A 12,292-nucleotide genomic window follows, 5' to 3' on the forward strand; every position below is an offset into this window, starting at 1 on the left:
TTATATTGTCTTTTTTTAAAATCTCTTTAAGCCCTCCTCTCAGTCTCTCTATAAATCAGTTAAAATAATTTGTTGGGTTTTTGTGTGTCTTTAACATGTTATCAGTACATTTTGTATGTCTTTAACATGTTATCAGTACATTACATTTACTGCCCCAGAACATGAAATAAAGCTCCACGTCATGCACTTCCTCTCCTAATGAGTACTGCATAGGTGTCATGCCCTATATAAACCGACTTTAGTGAAGACCCCCCCCCCAAACACACGCACACACACGCACACACACACAGAGCCCACCCCATGGCAAACTAGCTTGTTTAACTAACTAAAACATTTTAGGTACAACCAGTTAACTAAATGGACACAAGTTTGTTAGTCTGTATTCACTGAGAAAAAACAAGCGAATGTTACTGGGCACACACTGAAAAAAAGCTAATGCACATAATATTGTCCCGCAGCTTAAGCTAGCATTATCGTTAGTTAACTTAAGGAATGACTTATTTTTTCTATTATGTTGGTCAACGGCAATTCATGAGAAAAACTTCCCCATCTAATGGATGTTCTCTTCGTTTCCTCTCAAACATGTAGTTTTCAGTTTACCTCGACAAAGTAAAGCTCAGCACCAAAGGTAAACGAAGCGAAGACAAAAAATGGCGGACCGCCACAGTGAATTTTCCCTCGCAGAACACACCCTGGTGGGTGGAGTTTCAACAGAAAACATAACTATTTTCTGTTATTTTGATATGACTGGTTTTAAAAGACTGAACATCCTTCTAAAACAAGTGAAAGGCGTGAGACTTAATTATGTTTAGGCCAAAAATATAAATGATTCATGTTGGATATATTTGCTGTATTTTTACTAATTTAACAACCTCATCATTGCATTAGCTTTATGCTATAGCAGTACGCTTACATTAGCTTGAAGCTCAAGGTCGTCATTTTATTTAATTTCTTTTTCTGGGCTTACAAACAGGACACACAACATTTAGATAACCGTTACACTGAATCTTGGGTCTGTGTTGAGTCTTCCAGCTGCTGACTACAGAAGCTAGATTGACCTTTTAGCATGTTTATAGCGGCTGTGGCTATGTGCTGGTAATGTTACCATGTGTGCGCAGTCACATTGGCAGCAGACATGTTTCAACAAACTAGTCATATCCCGGCCCTACATTAGCTTGTTTAATGGTTAAGACACTGCAGGTACCACCACTTACTACAGACACCGATGCAAGTTTGTAATAGTCTGTTAATTTAGACTGAAAGAATATACAAACAATATTAACTCACATTATATATGTTAATTACTAATTTGCTTATCGCATAATTTCGGTTACCATTAGCTAACTGGAGCCTAACATTGGCCTTTCATGGTTTTCGATAAACAGCCCACATACCTGTAAAATAACAACACCCCAGTAAAAGTCCACATATATAAAGGGTCTACACTCTTTCTCACTGGTGTGTTAGCTTTAAAATCTTATTTACCTTCAAGTGTAAAACTCCAGATAGTAGTAGATTTTCCAAAGCGAGAGACAAAAACAGCGGACAGTGCAGCCGATTTTTCCTTTCCAGGGGGCGGAGCTTGAGGATAAAACAGGACCAACTTGTTTCTTTTCAACATGATTTATTCTAAAAGAATGAATATTCTTAAAGAATATGTGAAAATTAAAAGACAAAAATATGTTTAGATGTGAAATTTAAATTAGTCATGCTGGATATATGAAGTAATTCTATGCAAATTCAACAACCACCCTATTGCATTTTTTTCAGTGTAGCTGACAGCTGGTAACTGTGCAGGGGCGGGTCTAGCAAAGTTTTGCCAGCGGGGCCAGGTAGGGCATTAACAGGGAAAGGGGGGCACAAAGAAGTACTTTTCTTTCTTATTCTCGTTTAAAATGTCTAGCTTTTATTAAATAATTATCTGAAGCTTACAACCAAAGTTTTTATCTGACGTAAAATGTATAGAAATCATACATATAACATCGAAGCAGCTGGAATCCATATCTGTGCGTGCTCATGGAGCTTGCATGTTCACCTGCTGGACATCACTACCTGACAAGTTTAACTGTCTTCAGAACATTGCAGAGGCCTTATTGACAGTATTTGGCTTTACATATCTGTGTGAGCAGATTTTCTCTCACATGAGTGTCCTCAGGCAGCCGTCTGAATGCTGGACACTCGGAAATCTGTGTCTCTGAGTGGGAGACCAGAGATCACATTAACATGTGTGTCTCTGTATTAACAAACATGCCATATTGGCCCAGTTTATTTTTCTTATCATTGTTGTGAGGAGACCATAAATAGCATTTGCATTTTCTGTTGTACAGTTCATTTGCTGTTATGGATAAAAAGTGTCTTTTTTTTGTTTCAAAAGCTGATAACTATTCTCTGATAGCTGCAAACATCTTTATATAATTTTATAAAGTGGTTCTATATAGTGTGTAACTGTTAATATAGAGCGTTATAAAATTTATTGCTAATGCAATCATATGGCACACTGACTTCTGAGGAAATTTTAAATGGCACTCGTCATCAGAAAGGTTGCCTACCCCTGCACTAGTAAGTTATACTGTTACACTGTGTCATCCAAGCTGTTATGTTTGTGCTAAATATTAACATTTCTGCTGAATTACAATACTTCTGCTGTGTTGTACCATTTCTGCCAAGTTATTATATTTTTGCTAAGTTGTTATGCTTGAGCAAAACAATTACAAGTTCACCTACTTTTCAAATACTGACTTCAGCTTCTTCAGCTATTTTCAGCTGTTTTCAGCAGACAGCTTCAGCTTTACAGCATTTACAGAGCATTTTCGCAAGAAATGCAAGTTTTTCTAGTTCTAATTAGGATCAGCAGTGCCACACTCCTGTTTTGCCATTCCTCGTTTCCCTCCATGTGTATATATAGTGTGTTTGTCTATGCTGGTTGTTGGTCCGTCTGTGTTTCATGGTGTTCTCTGCATCTCTCTGCTTCCCGCCCCATGTTTCTCCCTGAATGTTATGGTTCCAGATTTGTTTATTATTTTCCCAATTTAGGTTATGTCTTAGTTCTGGCCTCGCCATCCTCGCTTTTGTTCATTATCACTCACTGTTAATAAAGCTCATCACAGCCTTTGCCTGCATCTTGGGTCCTTTTCTCACAACACCACACGGCTTGCCCCACAAACCGTGACATAAGAACTATAAATGGTTTAAAACGCACATTCAGGCTGATGAGATTCATGCAGACACTCAGAAACTGAGCCATGACTCTGTGCTACTTGCAGAAATTTCTGCATCTCAGCCATTCAAAGACACTTTGTATATAGTTTATTTTATGTAATATTCAATACAGGACTGTAAATGTAGCCTTGTTCAATGAAGCAATATTTTATTCAATCTCCAAAAGTTGATTCTGTTCATCTGGACTTAGCGTTTTGTGGGAGAAACGTTTCGTCACTCATCCAAGTGACTTCTTCAGTCTCAGCTGACTGCAGGTTTCCCCAATCTTATAAACAGTACATTTGCATAATGACTGAAACCAGTCTACTGAAGGAACAATGGGCTGGGAGGTCAGTTCCTTAATCATAATTATGCAAATTCTCATGACCATTGATCAACAGCCACTGACCAAAACCCACTGATCAATGGCCATGAGTACCATTCACAGAGAGTTGGGGAATGGCTGCAATCACAGCATTGTAAGATGGCGAAAGATTAAGGAACTGACCTCCCAGCCCATTGTTCCTTCAGTGGGCTGGTTTCAGTCATTATGCAAATGTACTGTTTATAAGATTGGGGAAACCTGCAGTCAGCTGAGACTGAAGAAGTCACTTGGATGAGTGACGAAACGTTTCTCCCACAAAACGCTACGTCCAGATGAACAGATTCAACTTTTGGAGATTTACTTACCTGGATGATTGAGAATGCATCAAGATATTTTATTCAATGTTTTCATAAGAGCCTTATTTTTATGCATTTATTAATAATAAGGAGAACACATATTAGGTTTAAGGCCTGGGCAAGTTTGAAACCTTTTGTCCCCCACAATGGAAAATGGCTGAAAATAAAAACAGGTATCACTTTAGAAAGCTCCTAATTTTATATATTTGGCACTCAGCTTTTCTGTCTCCAATATCATTGAAATTCAGCCAGGTGCTGCTCATTTATTTCACTTTTTCCTGAAACACTTGTATTTAACCCTAGAACACTATCGCTATAAATAGTAACACAATCACTAACGCCGGGTGATTTTTACCCGATATAATATGACCAACTAAAAGTACTTGTCTTAAAAATATATCAAACACATGACAAATCAGAGTGGTCAGCTTTTACTTTCAACTGTGCCATGTCTAACAAAATGAAAAAAAGTGTCATGGGGGGATGCTAAAATAATGCTCCAAAATTACAGAAAAATCTGGAATTCAAGAACAAAAAATTCCTAAAAAAAAAAAATGACGCTGGAAAGCCGGTCTTTGATACACCCATTCCTGGGACATTTGAGACTTCCCTGGTGAAGGCACAATCTCCTCGACACACTAACAGCTGCAGGAGAGAGAAATCATGTAAATGTATTTGCTCGGGTGAAAATCACCCAGCGATAGTGTTCTAGGGTTAAATCAAGGGTGTTGCCCACCTCTCTGTGTACTTGCCCTATACCACTACACTTCGAAAGGTCTCCCCCCTTCCTTCTTTCACACAATGTGATTGACCTATGGTGTGCCTATAAAAATAAAGTCCCACCCAATGACTGGATTCTCAGCAGGGCTGAAGATCTGTCTCCCACATACTGACAGGCCATTAAGAACTGATATATGAAATTATCTCGCGAGCAGGACATAATTTTATGTGGGCCATGAGTTTTACACCCCTGCTCTAAGTAATCCAGTTTACTCAGTATTAACCAAAAAATTAAAAAAAAAAATCAAGTCACATGACATAACTAGAAATAAGACTGTATCACCTTCCATGACAGAATACTCGAAGGGTTGTTGTCTGTTCATAAAGTTGCAGATTATTACCAAGCTGGCCTGGGTGTGATTGAATGTGGTTATCAAAGCCATTTAGCCATTATTTCACCACTACACCATTGTTTGTTTATAGTTTTCAGGAAAATGTAGTCTGTAATACAACACTCACCCATAAATGTCAACAAACATGGACACAAAGTAATTCTCTGCAAATTACCTTAATTGCCTGGCTAATGGTTCAGATGCCCAGGAGACTTCTTCTCTAGGGTTCTAGTTTCCTGTTTGCCATTAGTGCTCAACCACCTCTCCATCACGTAGATCAACACTTTGAGTTTCGTCTTGATGCATGCTCAATCATCCAGGTAAGTAAATCTCCAAAAGTTGGTTCTGTTCATCTGGATGTAGCGTTTTCTGAAAACACTACGTCCAGATGAACAGAATCAACTTTTGGAGACTTTGAGTTTCATTCCAATCTTTTTGTCAATGTCAGTGGCTGTCAGGCAAAGTGGACTAAAAGGGCAGATTCAACACACAGGTACTTGAAGTGTGACGTGAATTAATTTATTTACAGTGACGAGAGAACACAGACACTAATGAGCAGTGTTGGTCAAGTTACTTGAAAAAGGTAATCACTAACTAATTACTGATTACTTCCCCAAAAAAGTAATCCCGTTACTTTACTGATTATTTATTTCAAAAGTAATTAGTTACTTAGTTACTTTAAAAAAATGATTTACAACCTGAATAGGTAATAAAGCAATAGATATTTCAGCCCAATTCTATTTTTTCTGCATAATCCATCATATAAAATGTAATCAAATAAAAAAGTCTCTTTTTGAAACTAGTTTTATTAGTTTTAATCTTTTAACTTTACGCATGAAGCAAACATTAAATTTTATGGAACATTCTCTGACTGGAAGAAATGTGTTTAACATTTAAACCTATTTTCTGCATATTCCAGCATATAAAATAAAATAGTTTTTTGTGTTTACACTCTTTTAAAAAATGCATGTAAAACACAGCAGAAAATAAATAAAATCAAAAACTCAGCGTCCTGTTGGCCTATTTTCACCTGTATACCAGGAGTGGGGCAGACGGAGGTTTGCCCTGGTGCAGGTGTGTCGTAGCGGTCAGTGGAAGGATCTGGGAGTTTCACATTCCCGTGGCAGCGTACTGTCGGTGCTTGCTTGGAAGTTTTGGGGGGTTTTTTCGCTGTAAAAAGAAGTTTTCTTCCCAAGCAGTGAACAGCGGACGTTAATGTTATTGTCACTTTTTACGGAATCAAACTCAAAGTAAGGTCAGTACTTCCACGTTTTAAACGCTGCACTGTCATATGCTCTCCCGCACACGATATATTATCCATTGTTGATCTGCACAGAGCTGTTGCCACGAACGTCACACTTGCGTCAACGTCATTGTCATGAGACACTCTCGCAAAAAAATCACGGTTTTAGTAACGCAGTAATGCAGCGTGCTTACGGGAAAGTAACAGTAATCTAATTACCTTTTTTGCGATAGTAATCCCTTACTTTACTCGTTACTTGAAAAAAGTAATCGGATTACAGTAACGTGTTACTTGTTACTGCCCATCTCTGCTAATGAGATCGGCAAAGAGCTATTTACAGGGGAGTGAGTGAGGGGGCTATATACAACAGTGTGGCAATACTATTTATAGATGTAGAAACTAAACTAAAACTAAACGAAACTATACACATGAACGAGAGCTGGGATCTATGCCTAATGAGCACAGGTTACATGAACTTGAGTGGCATGGACATGATTGTGCGACAGGGTTCCAGGAAGTAATTCTTGGCACTGACATGATTAGGTGGATTATGAGCCAGAGGTCAGAATACTCTACAACAGTTTCTGCTACCTCTGGCAGCAGAAACCCAAGAAAAAGGAGGAAGAGGAGGAACCATCATGGAAGGACAAGCCCCTTCGTGGTATATACCACTGGCAGATTGAGGAAGTGGCTGACATTCAGAAATCCTACCAGTGGCTGGACAAAGCTGGACTGAAAGACAGCACAGCGGCACTAATCACGGCAGCACAGGAGCAAGCTCTGAGTACAAGATCTATAGAGGCTGTGGTCTATCACACCAGGCAAGACCCCAGGTGCAAGCTGTGTAAAGATGCCCCTGAGACAATCCAGCACATAACAGCAGGGTGCAAAATGCTAGCACACATGGAACGCCATAACCAAGTGGCCGGCATAGTGTACAGAAATATCTGTGCTGAGTATGGCCTGGAAGTCCCAAGGTCAAAATGGGAGATGCCCCCTAGGGTGGTGGAAAATGACTGAGCTAACATCCTGTGGGAATTACAGATACAGATGGACAAAATAGTGGTGGCTAACCAACCGGATATAGTGGTGGTAGACAAGCGGAAGAAGACAGCCGTAGTGATCGACATTGCGATACTGAATGACAGCAAAATCAGGAAGAAGGAACACGAGAAGCTTGAGAAATACCAAGGACTCAGAGAAGACCTTGAGAGGATGTGGAGGGTGAAGGTAACAGTGGTCCCAGTGGTAATCGGAGCGCTAGGTGCAGTGATTCCCAAGCTAGGCGAGTGGCTTCAGCAGATCCCAGGAACAACATCGGAGATCTCTGTCCAGAGGAGCGCAGTCCTGGGAACAGCTAAGATACAGGACCCTCAAGCTCCCAGGCCTCTGTTAGGGGACCCAAGCTTGGAGGATAGACTGCTAGCAGGGGTGAGAGGGGAATTCTTTTTTGCATGTATATAATTAACTCACAGCTGCCTGCTAGAGAAACCTTTACTCTGTTCTTGGTTACAAAGACAATGAAAAAAATATACATTCACCAAGTGGAAACTCAACATGACTGTAAAATAATCACAAAACTAGGGCTGCTCGATTATGGCAAAAATGATAATCACGATTATTTTCACTGATTTCACTGATTTCACAAATTGAGATCTCGATTATTTGACGATATTTATTTAACAATAATAATGTATTGAATAACGGCTTTAAAGATGTCAAAAAAATAATATAAAATAGTGTGCAAATACTGATAACAGTGCAAATGTTTGCAATATAAAAAATAAATGAAAAATGTAAACATCTATGTTTAGTGAACTTCAAAATACTGCATAATACTGGTTGTTCACTGTGTTAATTGAGCAGTGGTCTTTGGCAAGGAAAACGTTACCGCGTTTCTTATCTCCTTGTGTCTCTGGGAGCTGGTGGGATATTTAGTCGCGTTGTACAGGGGAGCGTGAATGGAGGTCTGTGAGGATGAAGCAGGTGTTGTCAAGAGTTTTTTCTCTATGTTCCTTCATTGTTTGATCGTATGTCACTTTGTGAGCGCTCTTCAAATGATTGAATAAATTTGTAGTGTTGCTCTGTGGTGCAGCTACGACACCGTAGCAAAGTTTCCACACTATGTCTACTTGATCCACGTCTGACTCCGCGAACCCAAAATGTTTCCACACCACTTAAGTCGTTTTATCTCTCTTTTCAACCAACGGCATTCTTTCTTCAGCAGCCATTATCCTCTCCTCACCAAATAACTTCGGCTTAGCTTTCCGAGCTCCCCTCGGGTCCTCTTAATTGTTGTGACGCGTGTTCGAAACGCAGAGAGGTGCGCTCGATTTGCCACACGGAGCAGCGCGAGAGGAGGAGCTAATAATCGGCTCAGTCATTTTTAATGATCGTTGAAAGCCCAGATCGTAATCACGATTAAAATTCGATTAATTGAGCAGCCCTACACAAAACTACTAAATTAAGCATTTAAAGGAAGTCATTACCACTACCAAAAGACTAAATTTTGTTTGAGTCACAATGAAAGACTAAATGAAGAATTGGACAAAGCACCGTAATTAAAGAATTGTTTGGTACATTGACCCCTTGCTCATTGACCTCTCTCATTTGTCCCATATTAGAGAGACATTGCAGTTGTCCTAACTTTAGCAAGGCTAAGTGGGTTTAAATGGGCCTACTTCAAGAAGATGGTATGACTTCATACTGTAAGCATAATAAATATTTGAACAAACATTTCCATTCCCCCGACCTCTGACTGTGATATGATATTAATATTAATTTTGTGTTTTTGCAGTGTGTGTGTGTGTGTGTGTGTTGCCAATGAAGGCCTCACCCTTATGAGTAAATTGTGATTTATGAGTACATTATAATTTATCAGTAAATGATAATTTATGAGTAAATTATTGGTCATGGCACATGGCCGCCCCTCCCTGAGCCTGTTTCAGCTAGAGGTTTCTTCCTGTTAAAAGGGAGGGATGTGAAGAGGGAAGTCTCACTGAGAATATCGAGGATGTACAGATGTGAGATGAGAAAAGGCAGACAGTGTCTCTAGATGCAGTTTGCTCTGACTGGTGGAGGAGCACGTTTGGAATAGACTGGTTGGACTTTGGGCAGAACTCATTTACTTGAAATGAACATTTAGCAGTAGGGACGTGAACGAAGATTGAATGAATTTAACACCATTATCCTAATGGCCATGGTTTTAGTGTCTCGGAAACATTTTCTGTGGGTTCTGTTGTGTGCGTGTGCCTTTCCTGCAGGCAACAATGGTAAGAAAGCTTTGTTATTTTATGTTAAATTAACACAGGCACACTTAGAAAACAATTGATGGATATGTTAGAGATGAAATCTGACTTTTTTATGATTTTGTCAATCTACATAATATTATTGTTTTTTCTAAAACAAATTTAGTTTTGACAGTTATCAAGCAGAAATAATAGTTTCACGGTTCAAGTTTTATTGTCATATACAGATAAACAGTGTAGCCACATATACCCATAATGAAATTCTTTGGCTCGTGTTCCTCAGCTTTACATGAGCATATAGAAAGTGTGCAGTTATATTTAAGAAGAAAATAGCAAGAAAATAACAATAATAATAGTAATAATAAAAGAAAAAACAAACAATCATTCCTGGTAAGTGAGTTTTGTGTTTCTGGTTGTGATAGACTTATATTTATTTACTTTTTAAATTTCATATAAATGAATGATTTCCTGTGTTTTATTTGTGTTTACTGCATGTGTTAACTGTTAAAAAATAACACAAACATTGTGTTTTTATCTGTCAGTCTCTCATTTTGTTCTCCCAATTCTCTCTATTTTCATTAATTGTGAAATATGCAACATTAAAATCTTGTTCAACAAGTTCAAAACAGAATATTTGGCATGTTTCTTTTTTACTGATTCAGAGCTTCAACTAATTTATTTGTTATGTAACCTGTGAAAAAAATTATAAAGATCAACCATCATAGTTTTTATACCAAATTTTTTAAATTAAGACTACTGAATAATATAAAAAGAGGCAAAAAAAAAGTATTTACACTTGAAATCTGGCTTGAAAATTGCTTTCTGCGAAATGTTTTCTGTGGGTTCTGTTATAACCGTGTGTATCTTTCCTGCAGGCAATAATGATAAGAAAGCTTTAACTCATCATATGTTAAACTTCGAGCGCACTTAACAACCTGTTCATAGGTATGTTAGAATGAAAATCCTTCAGTTGTGACCAGTTGTTAAATTTGCAATGTTTAAACTTTTGCTGCCATGATGCCAGGTCTCTCTTGGAAATTAGATTTTTACCTCGAAAAATAAGGATTAATACAAAAATAAAATAATAATAAATATTCAGATATTTACACCTGAAACCAGCCAGTAAATTATCTGTATTTCATTTCATTTCTTAAATCACTAGATTCATAATAATATTCTTACCTTCTGTTAACAGAGCTATTATCCAATAATCTCAATGATGTAGCTTTAATATCTATATTAAAGCTACATAGTTGAAATATGTTAAAGTGACACGTTTTTTTTTTTGTTTTTTTTTAAATCTCTCTCTCCCTTTTAGGCACTTCAAACAATACTAGAGGACCGAAAGGAGCATCTGAAGCAGGTTTTCTACATACCAAGACCGCAGTTAATAAATCATCAAATGAAACATTTTTAAGAGATGGACTTTCGGAACAGGCGCTGAAGTTTCTAACTGGCCCTGTGTCCACCATCCTTTTACCTTCCTTCTACATGCTGGTCTGCTCCATCAGTGTGCCAATTAACATCTGTGCTCTGCTGGCCTTTGCTCGGGGGATCCGTCCTAAGAAGCCAGCTGCAATCTATATGCTGAACCTGGCCTTAGCCGATCTTCTCTTTGCACTAATGCTCCCCTTCAAGATCTCCTACCACTTTGAAGGCAACAACTGGAAATTTGGCCCGTCCATGTGCCGCGCTGTCACTGCTGCCTTTTACTGGAACATGTATTGTTCTGTTCTTCTCATAGCTTGCATCAGTGTGGACCGTCTGCTTGCTGTAGTTTATCCCATTGACTCTCTGGCTTGGAGGAGGCCAAGGAACACAGTCATAGCCTGCATAACCATGTGGGTGTTATCCTTTACTGGCTCTGTGCCTCTTGTTACATCAGACCAGACTTTTCACATCAGTGAGTTGAACATCACCACCTGCCATGATGTCCACTCCACAGCTAAGATCGTCTGGTTAAAGACATACTTCCTCACCCTCTGCTGCATTTTTTTCTTCCTACCTCTGCTCATCACAGTGGTGTCCTACGCTCAGATAATCTGGTCATTGAGCAGAGTCCAACATGATGTTCCAGGAACATCACAGAGGAGAAGAAGAGCAATGGTGATGACTTTGACTGTGCTGGTGATATTTTTGCTGTGTTTCATGCCCACAAACTGTCTGCTGCTTGCACACTACCTGCAATTAAACGAAGAACCCAAGAAGAGCCCGGAGGCACCCGATGGCTCTTACGCACTCTATCTGGTGTTTCTGTGTTTGGGAAGTCTGAACTGCCTCCTGGATCCCCTGCTCTACTACTTTGGATCCTCGCAGTGCCAGAAACAACTATCCAATATGCTGAAGTGTAAGAAGGTGACAGAGAGCAGAGATATCACTCATTCAACAACTGATTCCTGGAGATTAAGCGCAAGAACAATGCTGAAACCCAGAAACCTGCAAAATACCAAACACTCTGAATTAAACACATCAGTGGACTCTTTCCAGCTTCAACAACCGAAACAAGAAACTAGTAGTCTGACTAACTCTAACACTGTGCTGACATTTTAATTAACTCTTATGTCTAATTTTAAAGGTTATTTAAAGTTAAACTTCATTTTAAAATTACTTTGTCTATTCTTTAATGATTTTCTTTCTGAATGTATGTTTATTGATTAAACTGTTATTGAGCTTGAAGTACTGAGATGGAGTGAAATATCTGCACTCATAGTTTGTTTTATGCTTCCCCCTGCTGGTGCAAACTTTACATTAATTAATGTATATTTAATTCAAGCTTCTTTATTTGATGAATTGATTTATTTGAAATAACA

At 38.6% G+C, this 12,292-nt stretch overlaps 1 protein-coding gene across 1 annotated transcript; it reads left to right on the forward strand.

Moving 5' to 3' along the window:
• The first annotated feature begins 7,284 nt into the window (after positions 1 to 7,284).
• LOC134631683 (proteinase-activated receptor 1-like) lies at positions 7,285 to 12,032 on the forward strand. Its single transcript, XM_065471472.1, has 3 exons — positions 7,285 to 7,665; positions 8,679 to 8,697; positions 10,909 to 12,032. Exons 1-3 carry the CDS (start codon positions 7,285 to 7,287, stop codon positions 12,030 to 12,032), a joined length of 1,524 nt encoding a protein of 507 aa, XP_065327544.1.
• The last annotated feature ends 260 nt before the right edge of the window (positions 12,033 to 12,292 follow it).

Source organism: Pelmatolapia mariae, linkage group LG7, assembly GCF_036321145.2.
Source record: "Pelmatolapia mariae isolate MD_Pm_ZW linkage group LG7, Pm_UMD_F_2, whole genome shotgun sequence".
NCBI classification, from domain to species: Eukaryota; Metazoa; Chordata; class Actinopteri; order Cichliformes; family Cichlidae; genus Pelmatolapia; species Pelmatolapia mariae.

What these genes read in the sequence shown, in the direction of transcription:
- LOC134631683 (XM_065471472.1), top strand. Translation starts at nt 7,285, where the DNA reads ATGGACAAAATAGTGGTGGCTAACCAACCGGATATAGTGGTGGTAGAC.